Below are 14,185 nucleotides of genomic sequence, written 5' to 3'. Positions count from 1 at the left end.
GAAGTATATTCATGTTATATCTAAACAATCAGCGGATGGTTTAGGAAAACGCTGTTTTCACAGTCAGAAGAGTCATTAAATTAAATGCGCTGTTTCTCCCTTGCACTCAGTGATCAGAGAAAAGGCAGAGAAAGACTATCCCAAAGTGTTTCTTGCAGTTTAGAATGAGTCAAACAGGGCTGTTCTAGATTTTATTTATTTCTCTTCTGCTCTTGTAAGCTCCGCTCTGGGTGCTCGTGCAGTGCGCGCTCTGTTAAGTTGTCCGTGTGCAGCACCCTCCCGCAGTTGAGTTCCACCTTTGGTTCTGATAATAACGTCATGTTATCATTTTGTAATCGATTCTGGACATTTGTGAATCGATTCAGAATCGGTCACGTCCGCATCGCGATGCATTGAAGAATTGATTTTTTTGTCCCACCCCTAGTTACTAAGTCCTCTTTACGGGAGCGATCCCAGAACACAAGACATGTTTGTGTTCAATTTTACGGATATTTTCTGGCATCAAAGTGCTGTGTGAATGGGGTTATTGTTTTTCCCTTAAAAGTTTACAAATCACGAGCTATGATCTCAGAAGGAAATGGGGCATAGGGATGATCACTTCACCCACTGATTCACGACCTGGAGAACTGATTGAGAGACACAGGGAAAAAAACTGCCCTTTAAAAACAGCGTTTGTGCAAATTAATGTGTGAGCCAATATAACCATCCGGTCTGGGGTGAGATTTGTCCAGTCGCTCAAGTGGTTCAAGCCTCCCTTTGTCACGCCGGGAAACAGGAATCAGGACACATACGCAGGGTTCACATAAAAGGATAACATTTAATATAAATAACATAGAAAACAAACACGGGAACCAAACAACGGGCATAATAAATAAACATGAACAGACAGGATGGAGACAAATGGCGACAATGATCCGGCAAGTGAGTATAGCACAAACAGGGGTATGAATACAGACAGACTAACAATGCACAGGTGTGATGAGGAAGGTAATTAATCAATGAATGTCCAGGTGACGGTAATCGGAACAGACACAAAACATGACACGGATTTAACCGTGACATTACCCCCCCTCAAAGAGTGGCTACCAGACACTCAAGACAAAAAAAAAGTCTGGTAGGGTGGATCCAGGGGAGGGACGGAGGGCTCGAAGACCACAGCAGAGCCGGCGGAAACTGGGGCGAAGCCGGCAGGGTAAAAGCCGGGGTGAAACCGGCAGGGCAGGAAGCCGGGGCAAAGCCGGGAGAACCGTAGCGGCCATCTCAGGGACCGGCTCTGAAGACTCGATCCTCCTGGGAACCGACAGGGATTCGATAGTCCTGGGAGTCGACTCCCACCATATCGGGGAAGCGGGCTCCTCCACGGTAGCGTCCATCACGGGGAATAATCGAGCATATGGCGTCCGTGCCGAGCCCTAAATCGATCATGGCGGTGGACCTCCCAGGAACCCAGACGACTCGACCAACAGGAGAATCACAGGAACCGATTCGACCCTCACATAACCCAGCTTGAGTGTCGCGGCCACCACCCCGGGGAATGAATCGGGCGTGGCGACAGCTATCTCGAGCCCGGCATGGAGTTCTGAGCATTCCCTCACAGTAAGCTCCAAGGGACCTCCTTTTTGAACCCGCTGCGTCCTTGAAAGGCCGGATCATTCTCCCCGGGGTGGCTACCGAGAGAGGGTCTCCGTTTCCGCGAGGGGATGGGAGATGACTTCCGGGGGCAGCTGATCGTCGGCGATTCCCAGGAGGGGGGTAATTCGTCTGCCTTGGTTCTCGGAGCGATCGCTCCGGTTCTCCTGGCGCAGTCCGGCCAACCGTTCCTGTTGGTCTCATCCCGGCGGCTGCTGGCTTCGCTAGGGTCCCCAAGCCCTCCACCCCTCCCTTGGACTCTCGCTACCAGACTTTGTTTTTGTTTTGTGTTTATGTGAGTGTCTGGTAGCCACTCGTAGAGGGAGGGGTTATGTCACGGTGATCCGTGTCATGTTTTGTGTCTGTTCTATATTGTCATCACCTGGACACTTGTTAATTATCACATCATTCATTCCACCTGTGTGTCATTAGTCTTTGTGTATTTATACCAGTGTTTGTGTCACACTCATTGCCGGATCATTGTCATTACAACCCTGTCTGTTCCCTGTGTTGGATGTTCCTGTTTTACTTACCTGCCTGTTGTTTTACTCCTCGTGTTTTGTTTCCTGTTTTATATTAAATGTTATTTATTTCATGTGAACCCTGCGAGTGCGTCCTGATTCCTGTTCCCAGTCGTGACACCCTTACTCTAAAGGGGCCTCAGTTTTATGACGTTTTATAAAATACATTCATTTTTAAAATTTCTGTGTGATAAAAACCTCTTTTATATTATTAATTCAACTTAAAATTAAAAAAAGTTTCATACATTTTCTTTGGGGGGCATGAAGCAATGCACCGCACACAAGGGGGGCCGCACGCCAAAAATGTTTGAGAGCCTTTGCTCTAAAATAACCAGTGGTGGAATGATACAAAATGGTAAAGTGGTTCCCATGATGATACTGGCGGAATATGGCATGGCTGGAAAAGGCTCTCAGCCAATCAGATCTGAGAACCAAAAAGAACTGTTGTATAATGTTGAAATTCTTGATTTTGATTGGCTGGAAGGTATGAAATAAAATCTTTAATTTACAGTAACTAAAGAAAATAACTGTAATTTCTACCCATTTCGTCAAATACTACGCCGCAAAGAACAGTACTAGTTTTAACATGTCTTTTATCATGGAATAAGCGTGATAACTAACGGCATGCCGTGCATTAAAGGATTTTAAATGCACTTCACATCATACAGTTAAAAATCTATAATGCATGGCAAGCCATTGATCATTCCTTACATATGACACCTTTCTGTCCATTATTCATGAATATCAGTCATGTGACCTTTTATGTCATTCCCATTGCCTGCCGCCATCTTGAGTACCTAGCATTGGCTAGCTTGCTACGATTTACGGATTTCTTATCTTTTACTGTCTATGATTATAACGGATACAGTAAAGGGCTACAAAAGACAACATTTCGCACCTTGACTGTCAAGAAAAAAAACGTTACTTTAAAAAAATATCTTTGTTAGGGTGTGATTCCTACTCGATCCCTGATGCGTTCTTCCAGCTGCTGTTCGCTGCTACCAAACTACCACTATTTTTACAACACTAAGAAGCGCGACACAACATGAAACTTTGCTCGAAGTATCACCTGTGTCTCTACACATGAACGCGAGCATTGAGAACATTCGTTATGGCGTCCGCTCGTCATCTTTGAATGAATCTTTTATGAGGTTCCTTTTTCAACCAGAAGGTCAATATTGTTTTTCACTTTATCCATGCATTTATATGGAACTATGCTTTAGGAGCTATCCATCTTTACTCTCCTCCCTCCTTACGTCGTATTCGGACTGGCAAGATGGCGGCGAGCGGACGCCAAAACAGCTAAAATCTGTTGTTCAAACCTTCTTTTTAGTAAACTCTGTGTACACAAACAATGTTCTCAATGCTCGAGTTCACGTGTAGAGACACAGATGATACTTTGAGCGAAGTATCATTTTGTGTTGAGCCTTCTTAGTGTTATAAAAATAGAAATTTTGATGCTCACAACATATTGAAGGCATAGCTTCTCTTTTGCGAGCACTTCAGGTCCTCAAAATGGCGGAAGATAAGTTTGAGATGTGAGTGACGTCAGCTGATATTCATGTATAGGTTGTGATATATAAATTTAAAGCAAGAGAAATACAAGATAGATAAGTTAACATTAGGATGTAATTACTGACCATACACTTTTAGAAAAAGGTACACAAGCTGTCACTGGGGTGGTACCCTTTTCACAAATTACACACTTAAACCTAACTTATGTACTTAAAATGGACCTCAAAGGTACATTGTGGTACCAAATGTATACATATACCTAAACAATACATATTATCAGTGCACATTATGTGTTAATCATAAAAGTCATTCCCATGTACAATGTCAGTCTTCCATCCACTGGACAAAATAGTCCCTGATTGGCTGTGAACAGCAACATAATGTTTCTCATATTGTTTACATTGCCAAGGGTGCAGCGCAGTGATACACAGAATCGGTGTTTTGGCGTAAATGATGTTTTTACAGTACAGTGAGCTATTGAATGCAGGTAAAACTGATTCCTGAGGAACACATAAACACGATGACACATATCATTGTGTAGTATTTTATAGTGTATGTTTTGGCTCAGAAAGATAGATGGAAGTGATTGATGGTTGTTTCCTTTGTTGAAGTCAGCTGTAATTACACTGTGAAAGGGTTGATGTGACCCAGCGCTGGTTTTTACAGCCTCTCTCCTGGGAAAGATATATTGTTTGACTTGTTATGACCGAGAAGAAAATGAAACATCACGTCTCACTCAAGTGGGCTCAGTTCAAACGCATCTATGAGCTACACAGTTTCAAGTGTTAGGAACACGTTGATAGGAATTTTGTTTTTCTAAAGACTTTAAGGCTAACTGTTATCAGTCTGTGAGTTTAAAACATTTCTGTTGTACCCCTGAGATTCTGAGAAGTTTGTTGATTTTTTTGTGAACATACAATATTGGGTTGCATATATTGTCAGTCTAATTCTTGACAGAAACTGTAAGACGTGCTTGTATTTTCCAGGGTGGCAGCCAGAGCTTTGCTTTTTGAGAACCCATCAGCTGTAAAAGCTCCTCCTATTGGAAGGTAAAGCACTTTGAGTACACACAAAACATCATTTCACGGCATCATGTCTTTAAAAAACAATGCCAACACATTTACTTAGGATATTTTTGTACACCTCATGAATGAATGCCTAGAATGTTTTTATTTGTGATTTTCTTTTATTTATTCGCAGAGATGCCAAAGCGATATATTCCTGTAAAGCTGAGGACCACAATGAGCTGAGTTTCCCACAGGGGGCGCACTTTTCAAATGGTAAGTTTGTATTCACTAAGTGATTTAAAGCAGAACCAAAGTTGTGTTCCTGCTTGGCATTGACTTTAAATAAATCGTATCTGCCAATGAACCTTCAAAAATATGAATAAACTCTACATAATGTAAAGAACATTCTGTGATAATATAACCATGATATCTTCAATATTGACTAAGGTCATGTCAAAGATTTGTTTATATAGCTTTCTATGTTTTATTGCTTAACAGCAGCTTTACAAGCAGGACGAAGAAAAATGTACAATCAGTGATTAAAATTAAACTTTGATGCTTGCAATATCATCATTAGATTATGAGCCTTCAGCCTGGACTCCAGAGATTGATATTGTATATATTTTTTTGGATGCCATATTAATCACAAGTAAAAGGGTGTCTTTTAAGGGTCTTAGGGTGCTTTCACACCTGCCTTGTTTAGTTCGGTTGAATTATACCAGAGTTTGAACTCTGGTGCGCACCAAAAGCGGACCGAGACCTCCTTGAAGAGGTGGTCTCGGGACACTTTCAAATGAACTCTGGAGCAGTTAGTTTGTGGTGAGAACATGATCCGAGATCGAACAGACCTAACTGCAAGAGTACTGCACATTTTTGGACCAAACCAGCTGCCATAGTCAGAAGGTTGGTGGCTTCGTTGCTTGCAGTGCATTAAAACTTTGTTTTCAAGTCGCATCCGCGTTTAATTCTGGATGCTATCAGGATGTGAGGAAACTTTTGATGTTTTTAATGTTTCTGGATCAAATCAGTTACACTGCCTTTAAGCCCATTTAACTTTAATAATTTTTTTTTTAATACCAACCACTCACAAGTCAAACATTTAAGTGCAATAAAGAATTATTTACAGTTTAGAGGATTAGTCACATAATTTCCTTTTCCGGTATAATCTTTAATGCAAGACTATTGAAATGTCCATTTCCTGCAATAGGGTTGCATTTCATGCAAGCTATATATATATATATATATATATATATATATATATATATATATATATATTATTCAGGGCTTGACATTAATGCGGGTAGATTTCGGCTGTGGCGGGTAAGACAGCCAATCCCACTAGCCACTTTGGCAGGTTGAATGTAATTTTTTAATGGTAGTTTTCTTAAAAGTTATGCGAAATGATAAATTATGCGCAATGCGACACTAGGAAACTACAACTCCCATGAGCACTCCCTGCACCCAGCACAACGCACAGAGACCGTTTGTTGAGACGTGCGCGCGATCAGCGGAGCGTTGCGGACCAAAGTGCCACCTCCCAGAGAGCGCGCGAGAGCTGTTGGATATGCAAATGCACAAGAGGATGCGCGCAGTTTGAGTCGATGACTTCTTTTTTCGAGGGCGCACAAAGTTCGTCACATGTATGTAGCCGTCATGTGTTTGGTTCGTAATTTCAAAATATGTGTTCTGCGTGCCGAGAGATCCTGTGTGCATCAAGTGTTTTGTCAAAATAAGTGCCTGCTGCAGACGCGTCTAAAGGGTTTATGATAAAAGAGACGCTCGCGTTTGCCAGATACTCACGTGATGCACATAATTCACATGACTTAACAAACACAGATTTTAAAAACACGAGCAACACATATTTTCAATTTGCGCCCCTCAAAAGAGCACTCACGAGCCGCCAATGCCGTATTGGTAGATTTTGCTACATACCAAAATGTTAAGATTGATAAAAAGTGTCGCATTTTGTTTTGTGTTCTGTGCAACATCTGCTGTTAATCCTCATCTTTGTCAGGACTGTTTTATAGCCTGTTGCATTTTCCTCTTAAAATAAAGCTGGCTGGGCACCAGGGTATTCACACAGGTCACAGTAACCTCATGAAGGCAACGTCTTCCCCTCTCGAACACTCAGCAAACAGTTACCGCAAACACAAACCACCTCTTACCGAATGAAGAGAGTTAGCTTATTAAAAACCAATGTAGAGATTTTTTCTGTTTCGTCTGTCTAATGCCTTAATGTCTAAACAGACACTTTGCTCACTCGGTGTTAAATGTTGAGTCATTAAAGGGTGAGTCATTTGTGGGGTCCTTTTAAAAGCTTTTTAGGGCTAATTTATAAGAACACAGTGACCTGGCTTGATTTGTCATTTAGTAAAACCCTGTGTGTTTGATTCAATGCCCCCCTCCATTGCTTGTTATTGTTTTGGATATAAAATGAAGGTACAGTGCTGGATGCTGGATAGCGCAGGTTTCATTGTTTCTTTGCACCGTCATATCCTTAACATTTATACTGTTTAAATAATTCCTTGCCAATAAATGTGACCCAGTCTGTGAAAACCCAAGTGAAGATATAATCAAAATATTAAATATAATCTTTGACTGATTAAGGTCATGTTAAAGATTAAAATCAATCTTTAGATCATTAGATAATGAGACTTTAATTTGGATTTCACAAATCTTCTCCACATTAATTTTCCTTTGTTGTTTGTGTTGTATTTAGTGTATCCCTCAGTGGAACCCGGCTGGCTCCAGGCGACATTTGAAGGGAAAACAGGACTCATTCCTGAAAATTACGTGGTCTTCCTGTGAAATCACCCAGGCGAAGACGAGTATTTCATGGTATCCATGGCAACATCACTTTCCGATCTAAAGCTTTTAGTATATCACAAGCATTAAGGGATCAATCATAGCTCATGTGACATCAAAAAGTGATATTGAATAATAAGAGGTTAGGGCCCGGTTTCACAGACATGGCTTAAGGCTAGTCCCAGACTAAAAAGCATTTTTAAGCTGAAAAAAACACAACTTAAAATATGCTCAAAGTGCATACCAGTAATGTTTTTTTTTCAAGACACATATATAAAATCAAGGTACTTAAAGCAATTATTGGTCTCATGAACAATAAAATTCTGTAATTTACTCACCCTCAAACCTGTATAAATTTCTTTGTTTTGCTAAACACATTCTTAATAAAATAAATGTTTATAACCAAACAGATCTGGGGCACCATTCACTTCCATAGTATTATTTTGTCCTACTTTGAAAGGCAATGGTGCCCCACATCTGCTTGGTTGCAAACATTCTTCAAAATATCTTCCTTTGTATAATAAACCAGAAAAAAGAAATTTATACAAGTTTGAAGCAGCTTAAGGGTGAGTAAATTATTTTTTTCGGTGAACTATCCCTTTAAATGTCCCAAATTAACTAAGGCCTAATCCTGGCTTAATCTTAGCCTTGTTTGTGAAATCGGCTCTATATACTGTATGATACGCAAGCTTTAATTGTACAGCACAAGAATGTGTAATGTCTAAATCACAGCTGTAATTCTGCATAAATACATTTTAAACTGTAAGCTGCTTGTTGGAGCCAAACTGAATCCCGTGATGCTCTAATTTGCATACATTAAGATCAGGACGTGTTAACGTGTGAAGCACCTGTTCTTTTTAATTCTGCTGTCTGTTCAAATACTGTAGTTTAGTCATCAAATGCATCAGGTTGGAGAAACTGGTTGCTTTTTATTTTAGTTAAAGTGCCTTTACTGTGTTTATGCATTATCGTAATTAACACTGATTTGAGATGACAACACATGATATTCACATCCTTGTTTCTGTAGCAACAGTAACAATATTAAATACATAAAATACTGTAAAATACATAATTATAACATTAAATTACATTTTAATGCTTCTGCTAAATATTACATAGCACAGAAAGTGCAAAAGTAACAGTAATGGCATACTGGAAGTGCTTCCGCATGGGTTGCTGCGGTCATGTGGTACAAATCATAGCTCTCAGAAAACTCCCAGTTCACAAGCTGTAATTACCAAGTGTACGAGGACACGAGCGCTTTATACACGTTGAAAGCTTGTAATTACGATAATTATGATATGGCGCGAACGCACCACTTTTTGCCTAACAGCTGTCAAATGAACAGAAAGACGTTTAATTGAAACCTCAGCCGTAAAAATGTAAGATGATTGACACATTTCACTTAAATCAAAGCATCCTGCCATGTGAGCATCTCTGAAGGTCTACATGACAAATGTTTGTAATGTCTTTTCAAGGAAAAATATTCAATTATTTTAATTTAACTGTATTTAACACATAGTACAAGGTCACCTGCAAAAATGAATGAAAAACAATCAATGAGAATTTTCTTTAACCATAATAATCATTATTTATAATTGCAATCAGGGAATGAAGACAAAAACGGAGTTGAAATAACGTAAGCTTTATTTTTATAATTTATAGCAACTCACTGTAAAAAGGGAAAAGTTGGATTAACGTTACTTAATTACTTCGGTTGGTAACACCTAAACATTATATATATTTTCAACTTATATGTGAAAAATACTTTAAATGAACAATTTAAGTTGAATTTTTTTTTTGAGCTGTTACTAATTGAAGTAATTTTTAAGGTTGATCTTTTCAACTTTTTATATCAACATATATTTTTATGTTCCTTTAACTTAAAAAAAGTTAAAATTCTTTAACTTAATTAGTTAAGTTATGTCAACTTGTAAGGGATCCCAGGTTTCAGAAGGGGAACAAAACTGCAATCGTTCCCGGGTTTCTGACACAATATGTCTGAGAGCGTTGCTAGAGTACGAATATATTGTATTGCAATATGGAGCGTTTAAGTGTTAACACTAAATCAAAACTAAACAACAGATTTGTAAATGAAAAGGTTTAATTACAGTACTGACTTAAAGTTACAGTTGAAATGGTTACACTATAAATGCATGAAATGGTAAATAATACAAACAATTGACTGTTTCCAATGTATGTGAGATATTACCTGATAAAATAGAGAACAGAGAAAGAAAGAAAGTTTAGAAGAAAGAGAACTGGAACCTGGGCCTAATGGCCTGAACCCCAGTGAAGAAGAAAGGAAAGGGAAAAGGCCAATGCAAAAGCCAAAAAGCCAAAGCAAAAAGCCCAGAGCTCATAAAAACATTGACCTTTATCCTCTATCTCTTGACCATGTGACTAAACCTAACTTGATACATTCAAATTGACCAATCAGAAGATCACCTTTAACCCCCACTGTACTTGACCAAACCCAACAAAATACATTCAAATTGACCAATCAGAAAACCACCTTAAACCCCCACTGTATTGGATAAACAGTTGTGACAATAGTCTTTGATCACTATCAGCATGGGGGGCTGTGACAAGTTGTGACCAGTAATAAATTCCTATATTTATTTTTAATCTTACAATCCGCCCTTTGGCAACATGGGCCATACATAGAAAGATCCATGATGACACAGTTCATAAGATTATGCTTTCAGTTGTGTGGAGTGGTCATCTTCAGACTTATTGTCCAAACTGGTTGCTGGTTGATGAGACTTGAAGACGTCCTTCTCCTTTCAGCCCTGCATGAAAGGCTTCATCGAATAGAATTGCACCTTTCATAGTTATGCAGATTTCCATCGATACTTCACACTTTCACAAGAACAGGCCCTGAAGGGGGACTTCACTTTTGTCCTTCTCTTTGAGGCAACACCCAAGATGTAAAACAGCAGGAATCCTCTGATTTAAGCAAATGGCACAACATACAGCAAAGCATATGGCATTTGTTACTCAACTTTTAAATGGTCAGATTGGTCTTCAGCCTTAAATCCCTGTCAAATACATTAAAACATGGTCAAGGTGAGAATAAAAGAAAAACTAATAAAAGCTCTTGCATTGGTTTTAGAAACATGTAAATGAAATGCTTCTTTTTAAACTTAACCAATGTTAGTTTTAACAAACCACTTTGTCATAAGAAGCAATAACAACAATATATTCAGTGTAACCACATGATATTTAAAGATCTTAATTTTCCAGTGTAACCATTATAAATGAAATGAACAAAATAAAAACAAAGAACATGATAGTTTTAAATGTCTTACATAAAAAGCAAATTAAATGTCAAAATAATAGCAAAATTAATGAAATTATTAAACATAAAAAACTCTTTATCAGGATTTCAATACTTGAGACATAAAACTTATCAAACTTTATGAAAAGAAACCAAAACAGATGCTTGACATCAGACAGTTTAAAATAATGACTGATGTGAGGCAAATTTTGTTTGCTATGGGATTGAATTTAACTGAGGCTATGTGTGAATACCATGCTGCAACAAAGGTGAGAAAGATAAAATTGTGATGCAAATTTGTTCCTGTTGTTAAAACAGGGAGCCAGTTTGATATTATAAGTATGAGATTGTAATCTGGCTCTGTAAATCTTCTCACACCCGTATTTTTAGTTAGGAAGCATGATAAAAGTGCTACTGGATCCTGTTGTGAGGTAAAACATTTTCATTAATGCAATTATATAACACAATGTAGCCACATGGCATTTTTGTGCTCCTCTTTAGGGTCTTACTGCAGCTATACAAGGAATAGCAGAGTTTACCACTTAGGAGACAAATCTTTCAACATAGAAACACATACAACTTGAAACTGGTAGACAATTTCAAGAGCAACAGTTATTCCATTAACACAAGACGACTGGTCTAGAATACATGTAGCTTCAACAACCTCTCACTTAAATGTTTTGTCTAACACTTACAGTGGAAACAGTCAAGTGTTTTAAGAAATTAACTTCATTAGCCTATGTGTACATACAGTACAACAAACAACTAGAATTTGTGTTCTATAGAAACAACAATGCATTACGAGCAATTACAAATCAGAAAATGCAAACAGGATCATCTATGAGAATGTTAAACACATGCTAACTGGCTGCTAAGCCACTAGCAAGTGAGGTTAACAGCTGGAGTCCTTGCATGAACAATGCAGTCAACTCAGTAAGAGTTTTACCTGCAAAACCAGATTGCTTACATCTGTCCTTAGAAAGTGATTTCCTACATTTCAAATAATAAGGTGGAGGTCTGCCCCTGCCCAGTGACCAGCATTTCTCCTCTGTATGGCCTATTTTATGACAGGAATTACAAAGCCTGTTCATTTTGCCACCGGGTTTGTAGCTTGGTTCTACTGGAGTTTCAGGAGGTCTGTGACTCTCTAATGCTTCATTCACATCATGCGGTTCTGTTCCAGCATGTTGATGCATCACCCCAATTGCTGAAATAGGAACACTTTTCTGGATTCTGGAAAATACATTCTCTTTAGTACAAGTAGCATCTTTTTTAGTCCCATTGCTGTTAAGCGTTTGGGGAGACTTAGTGTCTCGCACAATTAGTTTAGCCCTTACATCTGCAATAATGTCTTTATATTTCTCACACTGTTTAGCCAGGGCTAACTGCTCAGATGATAGTTGATCTATCTGAGTTTGAAGATTTTGGATCTTTGCCTCTGACTTTTGTAATTCAGCATTTTTGGTTCCCAATTCATCACTTTTAGCATTCAGGGTTGACGTAATAATTCCAGTATTTTTACGTAGCTGCTTGCACGTCATGAAATTCAAAGCCTCAATGGTGTCAGCATGTTTGGATTTTCTTTGTTCAACACCAACCATGCGCCACCATGTGAGAATATCATCAGTGGTAGCGTAGTAATCCAGACCCTTTCTATATAATTTATAAAGTGTAGATTCAACTTTCTCGCTCCATAAATCAAACAATATATCATTACTGGAGTTACTCCCTTCCATCCCCGAGGAGATAATCTGAAATAATCTCTAACTGTACAACAATGTTAGGATATTTAAGGTCCTTCTTCTGTTTCATACAATTCATGCAAATGGAGATTTCACTAACCATGCCATGAAACAATTAAACAGACTTACCCACTGTGTGGTCAGAAGGCCTTCAACACATTCACAGGATTAACCGTGATAAAGTCCTCATTCAGTTGATCAATCAGAGTAAAACTCAGAAAACTCACCGCAAGGGATCCCCGTACGGGCCACCAAACTGTAAGGGATCCCAGGTTTCAGAAGGGGAACAAAACTGCAATCGTTCCCGGGTTTCTGACACAATATGTCTGAGAGCGTTGCTAGAGTACGAATATATTGTATTGCAATATGGAGCGTTTAAGTGTTAACACTAAATCAAAACTAAACAACAGATTTGTAAATGAAAAGGTTTAATTACAGTACTGACTTAAAGTTACAGTTGAAATGGTTACACTATAAATGCATGAAATGGTAAATAATACAAACAATTGACTGTTTCCAATGTATGTGAGATATTACCTGATAAAATAGAGAACAGAGAAAGAAAGAAAGTTTAGAAGAAAGAGAACTGGAACCTGGGCCTAATGGCCTGAACCCCAGTGAAGAAGAAAGGAAAGGGAAAAGGCCAATGCAAAAGCCAAAAAGCCAAAGCAAAAAGCCCAGAGCTCATAAAAACATTGACCTTTATCCTCTATCTCTTGACCATGTGACTAAACCTAACTTGATACATTCAAATTGACCAATCAGAAGATCACCTTTAACCCCCACTGTACTTGACCAAACCCAACAAAATACATTCAAATTGACCAATCAGAAAACCACCTTAAACCCCCACTGTATTGGATAAACAGTTGTGACAATAGTCTTTGATCACTATCAGCATGGGGGGCTGTGACAAGTTGTGACCAGTAATAAATTCCTATATTTATTTTTAATCTTACAAACTTATCACAAGTCAAAACTTAAAAAGTATGTTAAATTGTTGAAATGAACTGTAAATTCAAGTTGATAAAACTTACAAACTTAAGTGGAAAGAGTTTCTTACCATGCAGACGCACATTCACACCTTTAAGTTAGAGGTTGTAATGGGTTGTGTAATTTGTGTAACTGAGGGTTTTGCTGGACAGTTGTGATAAATAAGAATTGGGGTGGTTAAAAAAGTTTTGGCATTCACTATTTTTGTATCCATCAGTTTTTACTAATGCAAAAAAGTCCAGTTATGTTTTTAGATTCAGTTTCCGTGTTTGTTAATCTTCCAGCTGTCTTAACATTAAATGTGGTACGGTCCAAACATCCCCCTTTTTTAAATGTGGACTACAGTGTGAACTTATGTGATGTCATCTGCACTGTACAGTCATACAAAATTGTATCATAAAAGCAATATACATTTGAAATGTTCAAGTTTTATATATAAATATGATTTTTTATTTTGTGAATCATGTAATTTTTGTCCGCCAATAAATTTGTTTGCAAAATGAGACTCAGTTCTTGACTCGCATGAAAAAGATGCTAAAGCTAAATCAATATACGTTCTCCCTTAGCAGTAAAAGACGTCAGAAATATTTTGAATCGAGGTTATTGCCAAGATCTCGGTGTACTTTCCAATCAAAAGCACAAGAGCTGTGTGACCTTGACTGCTAATGATGCTCTGATACTCCCTTCAGATAC

General features: G+C 38.4%; 1 protein-coding gene across 4 annotated transcripts in view; it reads left to right on the top strand.

Moving 5' to 3' along the window:
* The window catches only part of arhgap42b (Rho GTPase activating protein 42b), a 141,558-nt gene extending 127,566 nt beyond the window's left edge, over nt 1-13,992 (top strand). For all 4 annotated transcript variants that reach the window (XM_065265130.2, XM_065265129.2, XM_065265128.2 and 1 more), the window contains 3 exons: nt 4,652-4,714; nt 4,866-4,945; nt 7,392-13,992. In XM_065265130.2, the coding sequence (XP_065121202.1) occupies nt 4,652-4,714; nt 4,866-4,945; nt 7,392-7,480 (232 nt within the window). In that variant the 3' untranslated portion in view covers nt 7,481-13,992. The remainder of the gene's footprint in view (nt 1-4,651; nt 4,715-4,865; nt 4,946-7,391) is intronic.
* The last annotated feature ends 193 nt before the right edge of the window (nt 13,993-14,185 follow it).

Source organism: Paramisgurnus dabryanus, chromosome 9 (assembly GCF_030506205.2).
Source record: "Paramisgurnus dabryanus chromosome 9, PD_genome_1.1, whole genome shotgun sequence".
NCBI lineage: Eukaryota > Metazoa > Chordata > Actinopteri > Cypriniformes > Cobitidae > Paramisgurnus > Paramisgurnus dabryanus.
This window is presented reverse-complemented; position numbering and strand designations above follow the sequence as displayed.